Source organism: Sinohyriopsis cumingii, chromosome 7, assembly GCF_028554795.1.
Source record: "Sinohyriopsis cumingii isolate HCF-2022 chromosome 7, ASM2855479v2, whole genome shotgun sequence".
NCBI lineage: Eukaryota > Metazoa > Mollusca > Bivalvia > Unionida > Unionidae > Sinohyriopsis > Sinohyriopsis cumingii.
Genome location: NC_142967.1, coordinates 41,237,463 through 41,259,576, shown reverse-complemented (window position 1 = coordinate 41,259,576; position 22,114 = coordinate 41,237,463). Strand labels below are relative to the sequence as shown.

The window sequence follows — 22,114 nt, the reverse complement described above, 5'->3', positions numbered from 1 at the left end:
CTTACGTCTGTTGTTCAAATAAAAGAAACTTACGTTTTGCTTGAAACAAAAGAATACCCTTTATTTTGAATCAAATTGTTACGTGTATTGTTGTTATAATGCTGTGAATATTATTGATATCGATTACTTGAGTAATGCAAATTGAGTAAAATGATCATGATATTTTTCGATATTTTTCAAGTATGGCCGAGCTTTGTTTGTTTATTAATCCATACTAGTATGTGTTTCTGCTTTTTCTAAGTTCTTTCACAGATTTAAACAGCTTCGATTGTTTGGAACCTATCTTTGTAATATATACGGTATTTGTTCTTCTTTAATAGCCTTTTAATATAATATTATCCCTCATCGGTATCTGTCTAAAAAGTATCATGTATACATATTTCTAAGTTTGACTAAGGTCACAAAACAGTATATGTACTGATAACAGCATTCTAATTATATCATATTACACAAATGACGTGAATATCACTAACGCTCAATATTCTTTATATTGTAAAACAATTCTGAATTAGTCCTTTCGATTATATATATATATATATATATATATATATATATATATATATATATATATATATAATAAAGGGATTGCAATCTTCAATACAACATTCTGCTCAAGAATGAGACGATCTACAGCTAACATTGTCTAACCAATCTTAATTATATCCCATTTCTAAAACTGTCCGCTTTCTCAAGATGTTTTGCCCAGTGTCGACTTCTATTAAATAAAATATATAAAAATACCAGAGAAAATAAAATTTAAGTAACAGTTACAAACATGTCACGTGTATTGACCTATCGGGAAAAATTTAAACAACAAACAAACAAACCCTCTTCTCCGGCTCCTCCCTCCCCCGAAAGAGAAACCAGCAGAAAATGGTACACACGCTTATTAGAGACACTTTTCTTAAATCTGCATTTTTATCCTAAAAAAATGATCATGACGACTGACAAAGTAGTCTAAGTTTGTCGTGGTTAGTTTCGCAAGTCAAGTTAAATACTTGTGTGACGATAGCTGATGTTTAGTTGCCGCGTTCAACAAAAAGGATCAATTAGGACACGACCATGTTTCAGATTGATGTAGCAACTTCCCTGGGTCTGAAAAATATATTTATGGACGGATGAGTAAGAGTACAAGATTACAGTTGTCATTGCACAACTTGACATATGGAAGTCACCATGAATAGAAGTGACAAAGTACTGATCTAATTGCACTTTACAACACGTGTAAATCATCATTAGTTCTGGTGCTTGATTACTAATCTCATTCAACGGATGAACACATGTAAGTCACCATTAGAACGAGCGCTAAAATACTGATCTAATTGTACGCAGGGAAACGTTTAAGTCAGCAGAAGTATGAATGCTAGATTTAATGATCTCACTGTACCGAAGGAAACATGTAAATCACCATAACTAGAAGTACTAGATTACTAACCCCATTGTACTGAACTACACATTTAAGTTACTATAAGTAGGAGTACTAGATTACTAACCCCATTGTACTGAAGAACACATTTAAGTCACTATAAGTAGAAGTACTAGATTACGAACCCCGTTGTACTGAAGGACACATTTAAGTCACTATTTGTAGGAGTACTAGCTTACTAACCCCATTGTACTGAAGGACATATTTAAGTCAATATAAGTAGGAGTCCTACATTACTTGATTCAGTACAATGAGATAGTAATCTGGCACTCGTACGTATGGTGAGAGTAATCTAGTACTCGTACTTATGGTGACTTATGTGTATTTTCGTACGAAGAGATCAGTAATTTAGCACGCGCAGGTATGATTACTTATATGTGTAAAAGGTGATCAGTAAACCATATCAACAAATAGCTATAGCAATTAGTGAATTTATCAAGGAGGTAAATTGTTTAAAGTATAAACTTTCGGTGACATACATGTGTTCTTCCGTACAATGAGATCAGTAACGAAGCACTCCTACTTTCAGTGACGTACCTCTGTACTTCTGTACAATGTGATCAGTAATCTAGCACTCCTACTTTCGATGACATACATGTATCCTTCAGCACAATGAGATGAGTAATCTAGCACCCCTACTTTCGGTGACATACATATGTGCTTCTGTACAATGAGATCAGTAATCTAGCACTCCTACTTTCTATGACATACATGTGTGCTTTCGTATAATGGGATCAGTAATCTAGCACATCTACCTTCGGTGACTTACATGTGTCCTTCCGTAGAAGGTGACTAGTAAAACATATAAAGAAATAATTATCATAATTAGTGTAATTTTTCCACGTGGTAAACTGTTTAAAGTTTATATATATATATATATATATATATATATATATATATATATATATATATATATATATATATATATAATGAAGACAAAATGGCTATTGTGTGACACAATTAGTGGTCAGATCATTAGTAGTTACTAGCATTTCTCCTGGGTCAGTTGTTTTGTAGTACATATAGTGAAATCTACATTGGCTTTTCTCTTGTTTCATTAGTATGCTGACAATTTGTCCCTCTTCTGTGAGGGGACGTTTTATGGTATATATACATAATAATAATAATATCAACATGCTCTCCTGTCCGACATGTAAATATTCACACATGGGTGATTAGATTGGCATTTGGTCAAGTTAAATATTTTTGTGTCGGTAGTTGTTTCCTTTGTGATTTAGTTACACCAGTTTCGGGTCGACTCTGTCCTACAACGTATGACCTTGTATAGGTAATTTCTTGAGTTTTGTTATGAAGTATTAGTCTATCTGTATTATTCAATTCACCACGTAGAAAAACAATTTGTCTTGTTTGTTTGCTCCCAAAATCTTTTTTATTTCCTTGAAAATACATATGAACTCGTACATCATCGTTAGCAAGGCAAAACCCCAAACCTAACTGCAATACGAAAAAAGTGTTATCAATTTGTCAAGCAAATCTAGTCTGTAGATAGTTATGTCAACTTCCTTGTAATTCATACGGAGGTGTAGACATTCACCTAGTCTTACACCAAGCACATATCCATTCCTAACTATATCACATTGTCACACGCGAGATTTAGCAGATGAGTGCACTGACATCACAAGATTAAACGTTTTACAGCTTAATCTAAATTTTATTAACTAAAATCACACCTTTTATCTTACAACATAATGAAATGCATTAGTAAAATCAATAGAAGCATAATAAAGTGTCCTTTCTTACGATAACATCAGTATTCCAGCACTGATACTTATGGTGATTTACAAGTGTCCTTCCTTACGATGAAGTCAGTATTCCAGCATTGATACTTATAGTGACTTACAAGTGTCCTTCCTTACGATGAAATCAGTATTCCAGCACTGCTAAAGTGTCCTTCCTTACAATGAAATCAGTATTCCAGCACTGATACTTATGGTGGTTTACAAGTGTCCTTCCTTACGATGAAGTCAGTATTCCAGCATTGGTACTTATGGTGACTTACATGTGTCATTCCTTACGATGAAATCAGTATTCCAGCACTGATACTTACGATAACTTACAAGTGTCCTTCCTTACAATGAAATCAGTATTCCAGCACTGTTTAAGTGTCCTTCCTTACGATGAAATCAGTATTCCAGCACTGATGCTTATGGTGACTTACAAGTTGTTGTTGTTGTTGAGTTTAATTATAGTGGCGTGCGCACAATTGTGCATGTGCCACTTTTTTCTGACAGCACCGCAGCCTGCTAGTTGTTCCTGGGGAAGGGGATGGTGCCACCTCCCCCAGGCTTTATGGATTCAAAGAACCCTGATAGTTTGGCCTCTATCTGTGGGTCCATAAAGGTCCCTACAGTTGAATGGTTGGCTGTCATTAGTGGGAAGGAGAGCTCGGGAACGGTCCTTCTTGCTTTACATCGCTGGTTTCTTGTTGCATTTGCCTGGTGTTTCTTGCAATTTTTTTTTTATTTTTTTTTTATTTTTTTTCAAAATGTTCTAAAATGGGGGGATGTTCTATGCTGTTTATAGAGGTTCTTAGTAGAAATCATGTATGAAGAGAGATTTTCATGGTTATTATGGTATTACTAGTCCAGGCGTTTAGGGTGTGTTTCCTACATTATGTTATTTATAAGTTTTTAGATATTACCTCTTTAAGTTACTTATTAATTAATGTTTTTAGACATTTAATGTTATTTATACTTTATTTAACAAGAGACCGGAGTCCTAGCCGATTACACTGTTCGTTAAGGACATCTAGGACCGGCATACTAGCTGATTACCCGGTTCGTTAAGGACATCTAGGACATCCGATTTTGCGGTTTCCTTAGTTTTTTATAGGTGCTTCGTAAGTGAATTATTTATTAATACTTTTATTAAATTGAATGATATGTTATGGGTTTTTATGTGGTGGCTTCTAATTTATTTAGGTAGTTACTGGGTCTTTTGGTTTTGTGGGGATAGTAATTATATTGTATTCCTAAGTCCTGCTGAGGATATGAATTGATTTATATTTTTATATGCTGATTGTTTATTTTTATTAGAGTCCATAAGTAACTCTGGGTATGTGTGTGGTGATCCAATCTCTTTTTGGTTTTTGATAAATATTTTCCGAGCTTATTGTTATGACTTACAAGTGTCATTCCTTACCATAATATCATTCATATGTCTCTCTTCGTTATGGTGTCTTACCCTCGTTCTTCAGTAGAAGCTGATCAATAAATTATATCAGCAAATTGATAAAGGGTGGGTGGTGAAAATGGTCAATGTAAATGAACTACAATATAATTACTTAAAACGTATTCTTATCTCCTTTTCTCGTGCGGAAAGCGATTACAAAATATGCGCTTAAAATATGAAGCGCCTATGTAAATGCTCTCATTAATGTTTAAATTGTGTCACTTTACAAAGGCATGGTTTCAGAGTAAACTGTTGTTATGTGGAGTTAAACATTATAGTGCTCACTATTTTCTTTTGTCGTGATTTCGTTTTAGTCTTATGTTAGAATATAAAAGCTTATTTTCTCTGCAATGGTCGTTTAATAAATTATTTTCTAATTTTTAATATATCATGTATGTATATTGTTAAGTATTTCTAAGGTCATAACACTCTTTCTGTACTGTTAATTGCGTTCTGATTATCTCATATTATACAACTGACTTGAATACCCCATAGGCTCGATGTTCTTTATATTCTTAAACAATTCGGAATTAGTCTTTTTGAACTGTGAATACACATCATGTAGAAATTGCAATCTTGAATACAGCACCTTGCTCAGAAATAAGGCTATTTACAGCTGCCTTTGGCTAATCAATTTTTACTTAAACTGCATTTTTACTGTCCGTTCTCTCAATATGTTGTGCCCAACGTTCAACGTCTAATAAATAAAATATAAAAAATTCTCCAGATAATGAAATTTAAGTAACTTCTCCAGACATGTCACAGGTATTTACTCGTCGGGAAAAATTAAACAAACAAGCCCTCCTCCCCCACCCAAGGAACTAATAGAAAATGATAGACCCGCTTAATAGAGTCTCTTTTCCTACATCGGTAATTTTATTCTTAAAAACATCATGGTGACTGACAAAGTCTTCTAAGTATGAGGTGTAATGTTTATTAAAATTGCACGACAAATATTCTTTTATTAAGATTTTAAACTGACCACAAGGCCTAACGGCGAATGTCAATTAATAATTACATAACATAGATTCCAATGACCAGAGGAACAATAAAAATTTCCTGTCGTGGCGTAAATCCAATTACCTAGCTATGCGTGAATGAATCTGATTACATTACTTGGTGTAAGTGACTCTAATTATATAGCTAGATGTGAATTAATCTTATTGCCAAGCTACATGTAAATGAATCTAATTATATGGATATGTGTAAATCAATCCATTAAATATCTAGATATAAATTATAACTAGGTGTAAATGATTCTAATTACATAGTCAGGGTTTAATTGAATCTAATTATATAGCTTGGTGTAAATGACCCTAATTATATCGCTAGGTGTGAATGAATCTAACTTCTTAGCTAGGTGTAAATGAATCTTATTACATTACTTTGCGTGAATGAATCTAATTACATAGCTAGGTGTAAATGAATCTAATTAAATAGCCTGGTGTAAATGATTTTAATTATACAGATAGGTGTAAATGGATCTAATTACATAGCTAGGTGTGAATGAATCTAATTACATAGCTATGCGTGAATGAATACAATTACACAGCTTGGTGTAAATGACTCTAATTACATAGCTATGCATAAATAAATCTAATTACATAGCTAGGTGTGAATGACTGTAATTACATAGTTAGGTGTAAATGAATGTAATTACATAGCTAGGTGCAAATGAATCTAATTTCAAATCTATGCGTGAATGAATCGAATTACACAGCTTGGTGTAAATGACTCTTTGAAGATAAATGCAGATTTAAAGAAATAACTATAAAAATGTGCTCCATATACTTAAACGTCTTTTAATCACAGAGATATTTTTCATATATATATATATATATATATATATATATATATATATATATATATATATATATATATATATATATATATAAACATGGGTTACTCTCCGACCTGTAAACGTTCACACCTGGTGTCAGTTTTATATGTACTAACTTCAATTTGGTTGTCATGACAGTTGATTTATAACTGTCGCGCAGCAAATAAAGAATCAATTAAGACATGGCCATGTTTCAAATTTGATATAGCAACTTCAAAAATCTCTTTGTTTTTTCAAAATTTTCTTGTTTTCAATCCATCAATTTCAGGTAAACACTTTGCTCTGTGTAATATCGTGCATGTAATTTCATGATTTATTATGAAGTATTAGTATGTTTTTACTATGCAGTAAATCATTTCAACACTATATAAAATCTTATTTGCAAATGAGTAACACATGCAGACTGATAGCATAAACTGCTCACAGCAAAACTCTTGGAGTGGTCAGGTACGACATTTATCAATAGATACAAATATTTACACACACACACACACACACACACACACACACATGAATATTTTCTAGATTTATGTTAATTGTGTTTGCTCTTTTGAGGAGCTGTAAAAGTCATGTTAGGGCCTGGTGCAGACAAAAGACACACGAAGAATATATGTATATGTTGAAATGGAAACAAGATCTGTTGTTTTTCGCCATTGCCATTTCCTGCATAATAAATATGTAATTGGAAACGGAGAATGGCTGAAACTGATCAATAAGCAAATAATTGGAAAGGGAAGAAAGTTAAAATAGATTAAAAAATAAGGAAAAAAAAGAAATAAATTTAACAAATGTCATGATACGATTATTATTATTATTAGTAGTAGTAGTAGTAGCAGTAGTAGTAGTAGTAGTAGTATAGCAGATGATATTGTCATTTTAATTCATATATCAGCATGTTACATGTGTCTATGAGATGTTAGATATGGTGTGCATTAAAATGTACATTTATTGCTTTTTATGTAGATACATATTTTGACATAAACATCTCTGACAGCTATATATAGAGTGGTTAATGTATCTTTTAATTTAGTCTTTGATTAATGTATACATTTGAGAGTACACGAAGTTAGTCTGCAGTCTCGTTTTCTCTCTTTCCGACTGTCTGTCTGTCGTAAAATATTGTTCAACCAGTAATTCCACTAATTTCATCCTCAAGCACAGTTCTGAATATATTTCTTATTTGTATTGCAATTATTTTTACATAATATTTGACTGACGCCAGGTGAAAAAAAAACAGATATAAAGCTGAAATCTCCTTAAAAGGGTCTTGTCTCATCTCTGAGGATATTTTAATAACTTTCTCAAAATTGATGAATTTCTCAAATGTTTCTTTTCAAGAATAAAATGGTTTTCACGTGTTAAATGTTTAAAATAAAACAAACAATTGTGCACCTTTCCTTCGAGACTTTTAGTGAAACCAGACCCCAGTTCACATTTAGGTTACAACCAGGATAATTTTAAGATGACCATCTTTCTGCTGAAAGGATAGGTTTTATTTTGTACATTTCGGATAACTCGAACTGGATACATGTGTGATCATTTCTGCTAACTCGAAAAGGATATAAATGTGATCATTTCTAATAACTAAAAGAGGATATAAATGGCATCATTTTTTATAACTCAAAGAGGATACAAATAACGTTATTTTGAAGAACTCAAAGAAGGTACAGTTGTGATCATTTCTTATAAATAGAGTAGCAGTGATTAAGATCAGGACATGTTTAAAAACTGTAATGTTGAATTTCAAATATTAAATTGCTAGTCTAATATACAGAACGAAGCTGTTATCAATGTGCGCGAAGTGCGACATTGGAAACTTTTGAAAGGAACTTCTCGAAATATGGAGACAAAGAATGAAACACTCTGTAGAGCTACCTGTCCGATTTTGCAAAAAAAATCTTACATTAGTCTTTATTTATCAACGACAATTTGCATTTAGATGAAATCAATAAAGAAATCGATAGAAACAGACAAAAATCAAGATGCAGATACTTTTGGTTTTTTATTTTCCCTTATCTATCTCTCAGTTATCGTGATTTTTAAATTTGAAAACTCAGCAGTAACTGTACAAATACAAAACGAAAAAAAGAGGCACTAAAACTGTGATTTTAATAATTAAAAAATGTATATGTGCATCTGTACACCCGAAATTGAATAATGCGGATACATCCATACATCTGGTCGGTCTAACATCAGAACTGCTGTTCAAATACATTGGTTGTCTTGGCTTGTTTTCAACGGCATTTTTATCATTTTATTTGACCATTTGTTGTAGACGTAATAGGATTTAAGTGCCTTTACCAAGAACATGCTGAGGCAGCCTGGGCTATGAATTATTGATATTTCATTTAAAAGGCAACTAAAAACTATACTTGGAAAGTTCATTTAGTCTTTAGTTATAGTGGGTTCCCTTTAAATTCATTTGGTTTAAGTTATGGTGGATACATTAAATTCATTTGGTGTTTAATTATAATGGATACTCATTAAATTCATTTGGTGTTAAATTATAGTGAACACTCATTAAATTCATTTGGTGTTTAATTATGGTAGATACCCTTGGCTATGAATTTTGTAATAATCTGAATATTTTATGTACTTACTGACAAACGGATATTAAAAATCATTTTCTTAATGGCTATTCTATCTGAATCAATTACTGTTTTCCAAATTTCATGCTTTGCGAAATTCAAAAGCATCTTTTAACTATATCATTTTCTTCAGAATGTTGTAAACAAGTCTTGCGAGAATCTCATAAACCAGTTTATCACATTTTATATACAATGCAAATTACAAAAAAAGCAATCTAGTTAACAGGAAATATATCATGTTCCTTTTGTCATATTATAATTTATCAACAAACCCACGATGAGAGTAAATGCAGACAGTTGTGAGAAAACCTAAATGTCCTTAATACAAAGACATCTTAACATAAATACAAAAAGCAAAGAATATTATATCAATTGAACAGAAATATGTTATTAATCTTTTCCGTATAATAAATTAGCAGGCAACTTTAACAGATTTGATATTTTTCTTTTCTTTTGGTCCACGAATCTTCTGAGATCTGAAATGTAATGATAATTGAACTCTTTAAAAGAAAGAATGAATCATTACCAGAGCATTTGAATTATGGAAGGTTGCAGTGTTGAGGATCATACGGCACGACATATGCTTTCTTTGTACCTATATTGTGTGATATACTCTGTGTTATACCTATATTGCCCGACATACGCTTTCTTTGTACATATATTTCTCTGCACGCTTTTTTTTGTGTACGTGTCTTTACAGATATACTCTTTACCAAAATCTATATTGTCTTATATAATCTTTCTGTGCAAGTATATTGCCCGATATCATCTTTAGATATACAACGGAAAGTCATTCAAAGGCTTCTTATTTTTACTTGCGACATATTTAAGCGTAACAAGCTTGCGTATGTTTTCACTTCATTTATGTATTTGCCTCTATTAACAGATAAGGAAATAGCCTGCCATGAGTACAAAGCTTTATCTATTCTGTGCTTCCTGATACTCTGCATGGAGCTTTCACAAGCTGTTCGTCCTTGGTACCCACCAAGCATCAAGAGTGAGTATCTGATCTTAACCTTGTAGTTTTCACTCGGCCTCAAGGTGGTACTCTTCCCTCAGCCTTAAGGTGGTACTCTTCACTCAGCCTTAAGGTGATACTCTTAACGCGGCCTTAAGGTGGTACTCTTCACTCGGCCTTAAGGTGGACGACAACCAACAAAGCAAGCTAACAATGTTAACTAAATACATTATTAACCGTGCTTTCTATGACTCTCAAGGCAGTATAGTACTTTCATCCTTAACTGCTCTATTTTTTGTTGAAATAAAACGTTTCATAATATATGTACTATATTCTTGTGTTAAGTCAATTATTGTTGGGTCGCTACTTGAAAACAGGGTACATTAATTGTTTCTATATACTTTTTCAAGTAAATCTCTTCGATCGCTGAAATTTGTGCAACAGCAGGGTTGTCTTTTGATGTTCTCATCAAATGTGTCTGTATCGTACAAGAATTAGTCAACTAGAAGTACCTCTTGTTCACGAATGAATATGGTGAAATAGAAATAAAGGTTGCGACCATCTAACCTCCTTACTTATACTGCGTCGGGAAAACCCTTGTTTTCATTTTGGTCAGCATCACGGGCCAACAACCAAGGTGATCTAAACGTTTGAACAATAACTAAACTGAAACATGTACCTGGAGAAAGCAGAAACAAAACACGTCCTGATTTAAAAGTCCAAACCAACTGGAAGCGATCAATCTTGGAAGGATAAGATAAAAAAATAAAAGCAAAAATATAGACTGGGTATTACCGAAGTAAATTTTAGCAGCCTGTATAAAGTTGAAATCTAATCCGAAAGGATTTTGGGGTTGGGGTGAACACTGCAAATGAACCATTTTTTATAGTTTGCTAACTAAATAATCTACATGTCGGTGATAATAAACTTTATTGTGATTTTCATCGACAGTATTATCTTGAAAGAGATCTCTGAGTCATTGATATAAAACGACTACCTTCAGGTATGAGTGTTATTGCTAGTAAACATTTGAATCTCAAGAGAAGACTTCATGTTATTTGCTATTTTCAGTGAGCCCTAGAATGTCTCAGAGATAGCATGAAATACTTGTGTCAACTTCCCATCGTATTATCTGATGCAGACCATTCAGATGCGTTGTATACACTTACAAACATTGGTAATTGTAAACTGCATTGAGATGATGTTAACATGCAAGATACCCTTGAAAACATAAAGGTACTACGTTCTGATAGCTTAGTGTGTTTTCGTGTGCAAATCCATTTGGTTCCTTGTTATGTAGTGGATTGGATTTCATATTATATATTCATTCCTCATGCTAATTCACCATATGTCTGCCAAAAATTAACCCGTGAGGATACCTTTAGGTAGTGATTCATCACGAGCTGATTATATTAACAGAGCAACTGCCTAGACACTGTATTACTGAACATATCTTTGTAAATTCGTGCTGTTGTAATTCTATCTATTTTCCTACAGGATGTTTAAGGCGACCAGTTTCTGGGCCGTGTTTTCCTCTTTTCTGGCGTTGGTATTACAACTCCCTTACAGGCAGATGTGAGCAGTTCCTGTATGGAGGCTGCGAAGGCAACGACAACAATTTTGAGTCTAGTTGGCAATGCTATAATGAATGTGGCTTCATAGGCGTTTCACAATGACAGCAGTTAAACTTGTAATGGTCTTTTTAAGGACCATAATAATTAAACTTGTAATGGACTTTTTATACCATAGTAGTTAAACATGCAACAGCCTTTTTCAGGACCATAAAGGCAAAACCTTGCAATTAATTTGTTCACGATCATAGTAATCAAACTTGTGAAAAACGTTTTGCTAAATGAAGCAGCATTAAATGCACCGTCTAACTGTCCTTTTGTTTCCTATTGCAAAAGTTATTGTACTTGGATATAGTATTCGTATTTGATACAAAGGTCCTTGTAATTGCCACTTCTTTATTTTTCTATTTCCACTTTAACATCAAACATTGCTTGTATAACTTATAAATTAGTCTATTTGAGTTATTAACTTGATTTTGATCTTAAAATATCTGACACTGACAATACGAAAGGATGGATCGTTCGTCTGCAGAGCGATAGTTGTTAAAGCAAAAGGATCACAATTATAACTCGGAGTCGTCTTTCTTAAATTCGCGTTTATAAAACTTAAAAAACGGGGAGGAAAGATTTCTGTTACAACTTGACGTCTTCTTTCTTGGATTCTCATAAAAAAGAGGGGAGGGGAGATTTCTGATACAACTTGATGTTTTCTTTTTTGGTTTCCTCATAATGCATACGTTGATTATCTAATGGCAATATGATGTGGCCATGAGTTGATGACGTTATAAATAAATGTGTGTGTGTGTGATTTGGATTTTGAATGTAGCATTAACAATGAATCAGTCAGTGTTTAGTCATGTCTAGCACTGGGGCATCATGCCGCAGACATGTAGCATCATGTTCCACCTAGTCATATCCTGACACTAGGCCGACAAGTCCTAACACCAGCCTCTAAAAGCTGAGCGCCAAACGAGGCAGCTGTTAGTACCATTTCTGTTAGCCTTTGGTATGACTCGGTCGGGGTTCGAACCCGCGACCTTCCGCATACGAGGCGGACGCTCTAACCACTGGGCCACTACGGAAATATAAAGAGGATCTCAAATGAGTAACGATTTAATTCTGAATGTCTGAAATAAGTTAATAATTTTCATCTTTTGCCAGCATTGGCTCGCAAAAGCTGGGCATTATTCAACGAATTTCATAAATTGAATGTTAAACCATAACCCATTTAAGATTATATCTGTCACATAGGTTTTATCGTCATGCAAACAGTTTAAAGAGAAGAAGAAATAATTTTGTTTATTCTTGTAGACGCTGCAACTTTCAACTGTTGCGCGTGAAAAGAATAGTCCCAGGAGCTATCTGAATATACAACGCATAGTATATAACTAGCAAAATTTAAAAATATATATTTTTACAAATTATAATTCAAAGTGCAACTGACCTTTCAAATCGACAGAAATTTAACACAGACGTAATTTTCCCAACACTGGATCTCTGATGGAAGTTCCTGTGTTATGTCACATGGTTCAATCAGATCAGGTTAGACGCGCCATTTCCATCCAGTTCGACGAGAATGTCTACAATGTTTCCACATTGAATGTGATATTTCCACTACTATTGATGCAGTATTGTATATGGTAGAAAACGTTGCATTCCAGTTGTTTGATATAAATATGAAGGGGATGTGTTGAATAATGCATGGAGAAATTGTATTATATCTAGAGTGAAAATGTTGAGAATAATAATTATAGTTTTGTTACCAGGATATTTACGTCGATTTGGAAGATGTGGTTAGATAACTTTCTGTCAGTCGAGAGACTGGCATCTGTCGACATTTATTTACTCCTGTAGATTAATGTTCAAAGTACGCTTGTCAAATATGCGGAGTGCCTGTTATAGGTTTGCACCCATCCCCGTACTCTTTTCAGTGAACGATACCTTTAATTTCATTTGTAACGAGCTCCCTTGAGCTAAAATGGCCATATTCCGACAGATGTAGCCTTTGTTTCTTCCTCAATGCCACTTGTGCAATCGGTTCAAAAGAAGGCCGATAAATGTTGATAGTAATAGTAAAACGAATGTTCCAGAAGGTTCGGCAAGGAAAATGTCCCCTATAGCAGCCAATCGGGATATTGCGCAAAAATTGCGCGGGCTTATTTGGACCAATCAGATTCACATAAAGTAATATCTTAACATGTCGATATATCAAACATATCAAAGCTTCACAAACTAAATGTAACGCGTAAGAGCTATCTGATAAATTGCAAATGTCAGTGGATCATAGACAGATGGATTTGTTACATGTGAATCACTTTAAAACTGTTGATACGCTGATATTTCGGAGCGTAGCAACTCTCTCTCTCTCTACCTCTCTCTCTCTCTCTCTTTATACATACATGTGTATATGTATATATATATATATATATATATATATATATATATATATATATATATATATATATATATATATATATATACGATAAATGAATAAAACCAGCCTCATAAAAATGATAGATACGTATCGTATCCATCTACATTCCCTCCACTCTATCATTACTGAATTAATTACTCGTGAATGACATCATAAAAACACTAAACTTAAATGTGATTGACGCCTCATTCTCGTGACATTCTGTTGTAATATTTGTGGGGCATAATTGATTATATTGCTTTCTGAGTATATCGTGCGATTTCATTTAATTCATCATGAAGATTAATAGCATTGTTAATAATCCGTAATATTAGTATACCGTTGAGTCTCATTGTAATTTACTAGCATTTCACCTTTAGTCGTCTCTACCGAGATCAACTGGCATCTCTACTAGAAGTAACGTAAAAACACGAATGAACGTAAAACCAGTGGACCTCAGGATACACTAATCTCGCCTAAGACTTTAGATTGCGTTAATTCGCGAGGAGTAGAAAACGTGAGTTATAGGACTCACGGTATTAATTCAGTTCCCATAGTAAACCTATGCAAACACCATGATATTAAAAATTCAATAACTTAAAATTTGTGAGTCCTCATGATCAAACCTATATTTATCAGTATAAATGAAACCTGGTAGCCAGCTTCTGTGTAGAGGAGAGGATATGAGCCGCGGCATTTTCTGGACCTGCATGTGTTTGAAACATGTGCTTTCAATTCCGCACCAAAGAGTCAGGTGCTAATTTTAGTAATGAGTGTCCCAAAGTCAAAACTGTTAAAGGACTGAAATTCCATCAATAAAACAATGTCTCTATTTTTTTCACTTACAATTAGGATAAGCTCTCAAAAGATCTTTTTTCCTACAACATAACTTACACTATTAGTCAATCATAGTCAGCCTAACCCATATATACTCTATCTTAGGTTCACCCATTTCCAGGCTGGTTCCCATTTTTCCATACCATTAGTACTGTGTGTCCTAAAATATCTTTCGGTTATCAATAAAATACCTCCCCCATAAAATAATAATAAGTAAAATTTCAGTTGGTTAGCTTTGTGTGTTGTTGTCCTTGTGTTGTAGCTATTGCTTTTTGTATCGTTCTTCTTCATCCTCTTTTTCTTCTTCAGAATATATTTTTATCTCCATTTTGTAACATCCTTTTTTTCAAGAATAATGTGAGAGGAACATTTTTCATTGGCTTGTCTCACAGAGAATGGGTGAACGAACAACTCTATATATGCGTTTGCAGCGGCTGAGAAACACCAAAAACATCCTTGCTAGATCTTGACATTTTATATCTGAATTCACAATGAAATTTAACTAATATAACATATTTGTTACATTTTCTCTCAGAGTGCTTTAGATTCGAAGATTCAGGACCATGCCGTGGATATTTCAAACGCTGGAACTACAATGCTAATACCACAAGATGTGAGAATTTCGTGTATGGTTGTTGTGAGGGCAATGACAGTAATTTTCTGCAGTTTTCCCGGATTTGCATCAACGCCATAATGAAACTTGAAATTGATTTATCCAGTAAATTCCAACTAAAGTATCAGTAAAATTCCATTCCAGGACTGTTTAAAACCAATGCAGGTGATTCAAAATGTGCAATCGCTGAAAGAGGTCTAATCGTCTAATTGTGGAAATAACAAGAAAAAATGACAACTGGTACAAGAAAGGCATTAAATTGTAATCATTGAGATCATAATTTACCACAGTACATGTAAAACAGGTGAAAGTAAAATGACAAAATTTGCGACTCATCTGCAGCAATGATGAATTTGTTTGTCAATGTCTTTACATGTTACAGTAACTTTTCAGGTAATTACCAAATACAAACAATAATCCTGCCCAACTTACAACCAGTGGTTTGAGGATTCAACTCCTGTACAGACCAGCCCAGGGCGGCTGTCGTGGTTATATCTCTGTGTACAACGATCAAAGCTGATAAAAACATGAATTCAACAGTTGCATTATTTTTTGTCTTTTATGAAGGAAACAAAATCAGAGGTTTTAAGGTTGATAAATGTGTCCATGACACTGGTGTATCAGTTCAAATACAAGAAGTAGAAATAACTAATGAAAATCAGGTTCTGTGCTGTTTGTTGGGAATAATCAGTATAAAAAAAACATAAACCCTCATCTGCAGGAGCTTTATGATATATCGAATCACGATCTTTGCAATCTTACTCGATTTATAATAGAGTACATGCGATAATCAATTAAACTGACTAGTCTTTGTAGGATAACGTAAGACAAAATGGGTATTAATAGCCCTTATGTCATCCTAATCATGGAGTTCAGTGCTGGAAATCCAATATAGTCAAGGTTTTATCAATATAAAAGTCAATAATACATTTAACTGGCATCCAACATTCCTTCATGAAATTATACTTTGGAAATAAAAGTTAGCATGATGGGCAATCCAATGACAAAACATTTCTAAATGATACTGTAGAAATCTGAAAATAGACCCATTTTACAATTTGTTTGTTGGATGAGTTGCCATTTCCGATATTAATCATTGAAAATCAACACGTAACTTTCACTGCTGGGTGTAGGTTGTTTACATTGACCATGAAGTGGAGACTGGCGTTGGAAGTAGTTGTTCAAGTTTGAAAGAAATGGTTGTTTCCTATTTAAATGAACTGTGCTATCGATAATTTTAATCAAACAAATAGTTTCTAGGCAAACAAGATTTACCAGAAGAGAACAACTTTATGTTGAAACTGCATGGCCTACTCTAGCAGAGAGACAAAACACAAAAGAATATCTGCACCTTTTATAAAACTTATCAGCAACCAGTCTCTGGATTATGTGATTGATTTACACCCAACTTGTTCACGAGACACAGTGCCTTATAATCGGAGAAACTCAATAACAATGTAAAAGCTCTTTGTTTAAAAAAATCTTATTTATCAAACATGTTCCAACTCATGCAACAATCTGTCACAATCCACAAGAAATAGTTAAACTATACTAACCTTTAAAACAGAAACTACTCTTTAATAAACATTCCTGCTCTGGACACTTAACTCCTAACCACTCTTAACTACTGTCATCAACATCAAATACTTTTCCATCTCCACATGCTCCAAAACCAGGGCTGACTTGGAAAATAAATATGAATCTTTTCTCGACCTCAACCAGTGCTCCGTTTTCATATTTTCTTCTTGTTTAGTTTGCACAAAATTCCATTCAAATTACGAATTTACATTTGTAACAATCAGAAAAAGTTTGAAACAAAAGATGTATACCTTAAACTTAAATAACAAACCTATTCTTTAAGTTCACGATTTTACTGATTTCTTATCAAAAAATATCATAAACTACCATCATTCCAGTGTCATATTTCACGCCAATTTTCCAGTTTGCTGAACATAATAATGTACAATATGATTGAAATTCATGACTGTTTGCTCTCTTCAATTTACAATTACGTAGCTATTAATTGCATAAAGTTTTAGGTAACATAACATTAAATAGTAGGAATAATTTTTGGAAAAAATATGTATATTTTACGATCACATTTCGCATAAAGATTTCCAAAAAAAAATTACATGAAAAAAGAATAGATTTAAAAAAATATCTAGCATTATTTTAATAAACAATACATTCTTTCATTTAAATTTAGGCAATACATTCTTTTATCTAATTTTTTTCTCTAGAGTTTTGACAGCAATTCACATACCAGGCATTTATATTTTGCACAAAATGTATTTATAATCTATATATCATGAAAGGTCACAATATTTTTAATGTTTCTTTAAATAAAAACGATAAATAATTCAAGAAAATTATGTTCAATAATTCTGAATTAAGAGTTATTTCGCAAATTTAATAAAAAAGGGAAATAATTCCGTTTTGCAAAAAGCTGTTCTTTTTAGCTCCATTTCTTAAAATAAACCACATTGTACATTAAAAACCTACTCTTATTACAAATAATTCATTGTCATGGCACTATTTAAATGCTTTAAAATAAAGGCTGAATATGAAATGATTTTCACAAAACTTTCAATGTTTTTGCACTGCATAGCCTTCCAAAATTTGAAGCTGTATGCTTTGTGTTTTCACTAGATATCTGATATACATAAAAACATGCTTGATGCATACATGTATATTTTTTCCTAATACAAATAAGGCCAGAATATAATATCAATCTCCCAGGAGTTAGCGAATCGTTTTGGAGTTTCGAGATTTTGCGAGATAACGCGAGATCATTATTTTCAAGCATTGTGAAACTGACCTATCAAATGCATTCAAGGTCTCAAAAAGGTGCATGCCGTACATGGCTGAAATCAATCTTTGGAAAAGTAAAGCTAACACAGTCAGGGGTAATAACAGTAATCAATGATGTACATGATCATAGGTAGTATCATCTGTCAGTCATGTAAATGATCACAGCTAATAACACCTATCAATGACATTACAGATCATGAACAATACCTGTCAATGATGTAAATGATCTAGGGTGACAACACCTGTTAATGATGTCATTGATCATTGGTGATAAAACTGTCAATGATGCAAATGATCAAGGTAATAACACATGTCAATGATATCATTAATCATCATGGGTAATGACAAATGTCAGTGATGTCACAGATCAAGAGTAATAACACTTGTCAATAATGAAAATTATCATGGGTAAAAACACCTGTCAGTGACAGTATTGATCATGAATAATACTTACTTATCAATGATGTAAATGATCTAGTGTGACAACACCTGTTAATGATGGCACTGATCACGGGTAATAACACCGTACAATCATGTCAATGAGCAAGGTAATAACATCTGTCAATGATCTAAATGAACAAAGGTAAAAACACCGGTCAATAACGTCATTAATCATGGGTAATAACAGCTGTACATGACGTAAACTATCACGTCATTGATCAAGGGTAATAACAAATCTCAATGATGTCGTTGAAAGGAAAATGCATTCAAGATCTTATCAACACCAAGGTGCATTCTAAAGTTTGGTTGAATTCCACAATTCCTTAGAAAAGTTATGTTTAAGAAAACAACAACAACAAAAACATTTAAGAAGATGGAAAATCAGTGTCAACAACTCAACTAAATTGATCATCCAGTGTCTCATCAGTATAAAAGTGCATGCCAATGGAAATTTAACAACCCTTAACAATGTATTGCTGTTCAAACGAAAACCAGGAAGTTTGACAACTCTCAACCCCTATACATGATTGATAGGATGCTGTAGAAATCAAGGCCAAGCAGATGGACAACCCTCACCTCTGTACATGATGAGGTGCTGTAGTAATTAAGGCCAGAAAGATGGACAACCTTAAACTCTGTACATGAAGGGATGCTGTAGACATGAAGGCCAAGAAGATGGACAACCTTTAACCCTGTACATGATGGGATGCTGTAGAAATCAAAGCCAGGAAGATGGACACCCCTCAACACAGTACATGATGGGATTCTGCAGAAATCAAGGCCAATAAAATGGACAACACTCAACTCAGTAAATGACAGGATGCTGTAGAAATCAAGGACAGGCAGGTGGACAACCCACACCAAGTAAATGATGTGTTGCTATAGCAAAAATGAAGGCCCAAAAGATGGAAAACCTTCAAGCCAGTACATGACAGGATGCTGTAGAAATCAAGGCCAGGCCAGTGGATAACCCTGAACCCAGTACTTGATGGGATGATGTAGAAATGAAGGCTAGAAAGATGGACAACCCTCAAACCTCAACCCAGTACATGATAGGAGGCTGTAGAAATCAAGGCCAAGAAGATCAACAAACTTCAACCCCGTACATGATGGGATGCTGTAAAAATCAAGGCAATGCATATGGACAACCCTCACCCAGTAAATGATGGCATGCTGTAGAAATGAAAGCCAGAATGATGGACAACTCTCAAACAAGTACATGATGGGATGCTGTAGAAATGAAGGCCAGAATGATGGACAACTCTCAAACTAGTACACGATGGGATGCTGTCGAAATGAAGGCCAGGCAGATGGACAATCCTCAACCCAGTACATGATAAGATGCTGTAGAAATGAAGGCCACAATGATGAACAATCTTCAACCCAGTATATGGTCTGATGCTGTAGACAATAAGGCTAGGCAGATGGACAACCCTCAACCCTGTATATGATGGGATGCTATATAAATGAAGGCTAGGCAGATTGACAATCATCAGCCCAGAACATGATAAGATGCTGTATAAATCAAGGCCAGGATGATGGACAACCTTCAACCCAGTATATGGTCGGATGCAGTAGACATCAAGGCCAACCAGATAGACAAACCTCACTCAGTACATGATGGGATGCTGTAGAAATCAAGGCCAACCAGATAGACATCCTTCAACCCAGTACACGCTGGGATGCTGTAGACATCAAGGCCAAGCAGATAGACAACCCTCAACCCAGTACATGATTGGATGATGCAGAAATCAAGGCAAACAGGATGTACGACTCTCAACCCAGTACACGATGGGATGCTGCAGAAATCAAGGCCTGTGAGATGGACAATCCTAAACCCTGTACATGATGGGATGCTGTAGTAATAAGGGCCAGAAAGACGGACAACCTTGAACTCAATACAGGATGGGATGATGAAAAAATCAAGGCCAAGAACATGATGGATGCTGTAGAAATCAAGGCCAGGCAGATGGACAACCCACAACCCAGTACATGATGGAATGCAGTTGAAATCAGGCCCGGAAGATAGACAAACCTCAACCCAGTACATGATGGGATGCTGTAGAAATGAAGGCCAGAACGATGGAAAATGCTTAACCAAGTACATGATAGGATGCTGTAGAAATCAAGGCCAATCAGATGGACAATCCTCAAACCAGTAAATGATTGGATACTGTAGAAATGAAGGCCAGGCAGATGGACAACGCTAAACCCTGTACATGATGGAATGCTGTAAAAATCAAGGCCAGAAAGATGCACAAACCTCAACCCAGTAAACGATAGGATACTGTTGAAATCAAGGCGAGGCAGATGTACAACCCTCAACCCAGTATGTGGTCGGATGCTGTACAAATGAAGGCCAGGCAGATGGGCAACCCTCACCCAGTACACGCTGGGATGCTGTAGACATCAAGGCCAACCAGACAGACAACCCTCACTCAGTACATGATGGGATGCTGTAGAAATCAAGGCCTGGAAGATGGAAAACCCTCAACCCAGTATATGATTGGATGCTGTAGTAATTAAGGTCAAAAAGATATACAGCCCTCAACCTGGTACATCATGGGATGCTGTAGAAATCAAGCCAGTAGCATCATGATGTGGAAACCATATAAATCAGCAGGAAGGGAAATCAGAGGTCATAACACGTCTTATTATGTATCATGCTGGAAATCAGACTCTTTCAAAGGTCCATCAGTATAAAGCTTGTCTGGGCGAAATCCAACAACCCTTAGTACAGTAAATGATGCAGATGGCTGTTCAGGGCATTTGGCTAATGGTACTGTAACTAAGTGATTCCCTGAATACTGGAAATCAAAATGGTTCAAGCTTTCATCAAAATAAAGCAGCATAACAAAACTGTTTAAATACAACAAAATCATTGTAAAGTTACATTGTGCAAAATTATGGTGCAGAAAAGATGGATTTGTCAGGTGCCATAACTCCTGTATCAAAAATGTCCTCATGTTGTAAATTTTAAACTTTCAGAAATGAATTAATATAAAGCTACATCCTAAATCTGGATGAAATCCAACAACTCAGAGACATGCTGCAAAAAATAAAGTCTGTACAACTGGCAATCAGGGAACATGATGTCTGTAACAGATGTCACAGAACAATAGAAATCAAACTTGTTAAATGTATCACGAATATAAAGCAGAATAGTGAATAGGGTTGAAATCAAACCTTATTAAAGCGGCAGAAACCAAAATTGTGTGTGGGAAATCAGGGGCCACTTAGGACGCCAGAGCAGTCTGAACTTGTCAGTGTAAAGAAATATAATAAATTTGGTTGAATCTAACTACCTTAGTCCAGATATGTTGTAATAACCAAACACAGCTGGACAGGCAATCAAGGGTCATAACTCTTGCAAATGATGTTATGAAACACTGGAAATCAAACTCTTTCATTGTGTCATTTATAC

General features: G+C 34.4%; 1 protein-coding gene across 1 annotated transcript; it reads left to right on the top strand.

Annotated features, from left to right (window-relative positions):
- Positions 1-6,813: 6,813 nt before the first annotated feature.
- Positions 6,814-11,889, top strand: LOC149795097 (tauPI-stichotoxin-Hcr2d-like). The gene is made up of 3 exons (XM_089964800.1): positions 6,814-6,905; positions 9,933-10,043; positions 11,502-11,889. The coding sequence occupies exons 2-3, from the start codon at positions 9,995-9,997 to the stop codon at positions 11,678-11,680; spliced, it is 228 nt and encodes a 75-aa protein (XP_089820926.1). The 5' UTR covers positions 6,814-6,905; positions 9,933-9,994; the 3' UTR covers positions 11,681-11,889.
- Positions 11,890-22,114: the final 10,225 nt, after the last annotated feature.

Coding starts and splice junctions, on each gene's coding strand:
- LOC149795097 (XM_089964800.1), top strand. CDS start 9,995: ATGGAGCTTTCACAAGCTGTTCGTCCTTGGTACCCACCAAGCATCAAG. Junction 10,044..11,501: donor GTACCCACCAAGCATCAAGA/GTGAGTATCTGA, acceptor ATTTTCCTACAG/GATGTTTAAGGCGACCAGTT.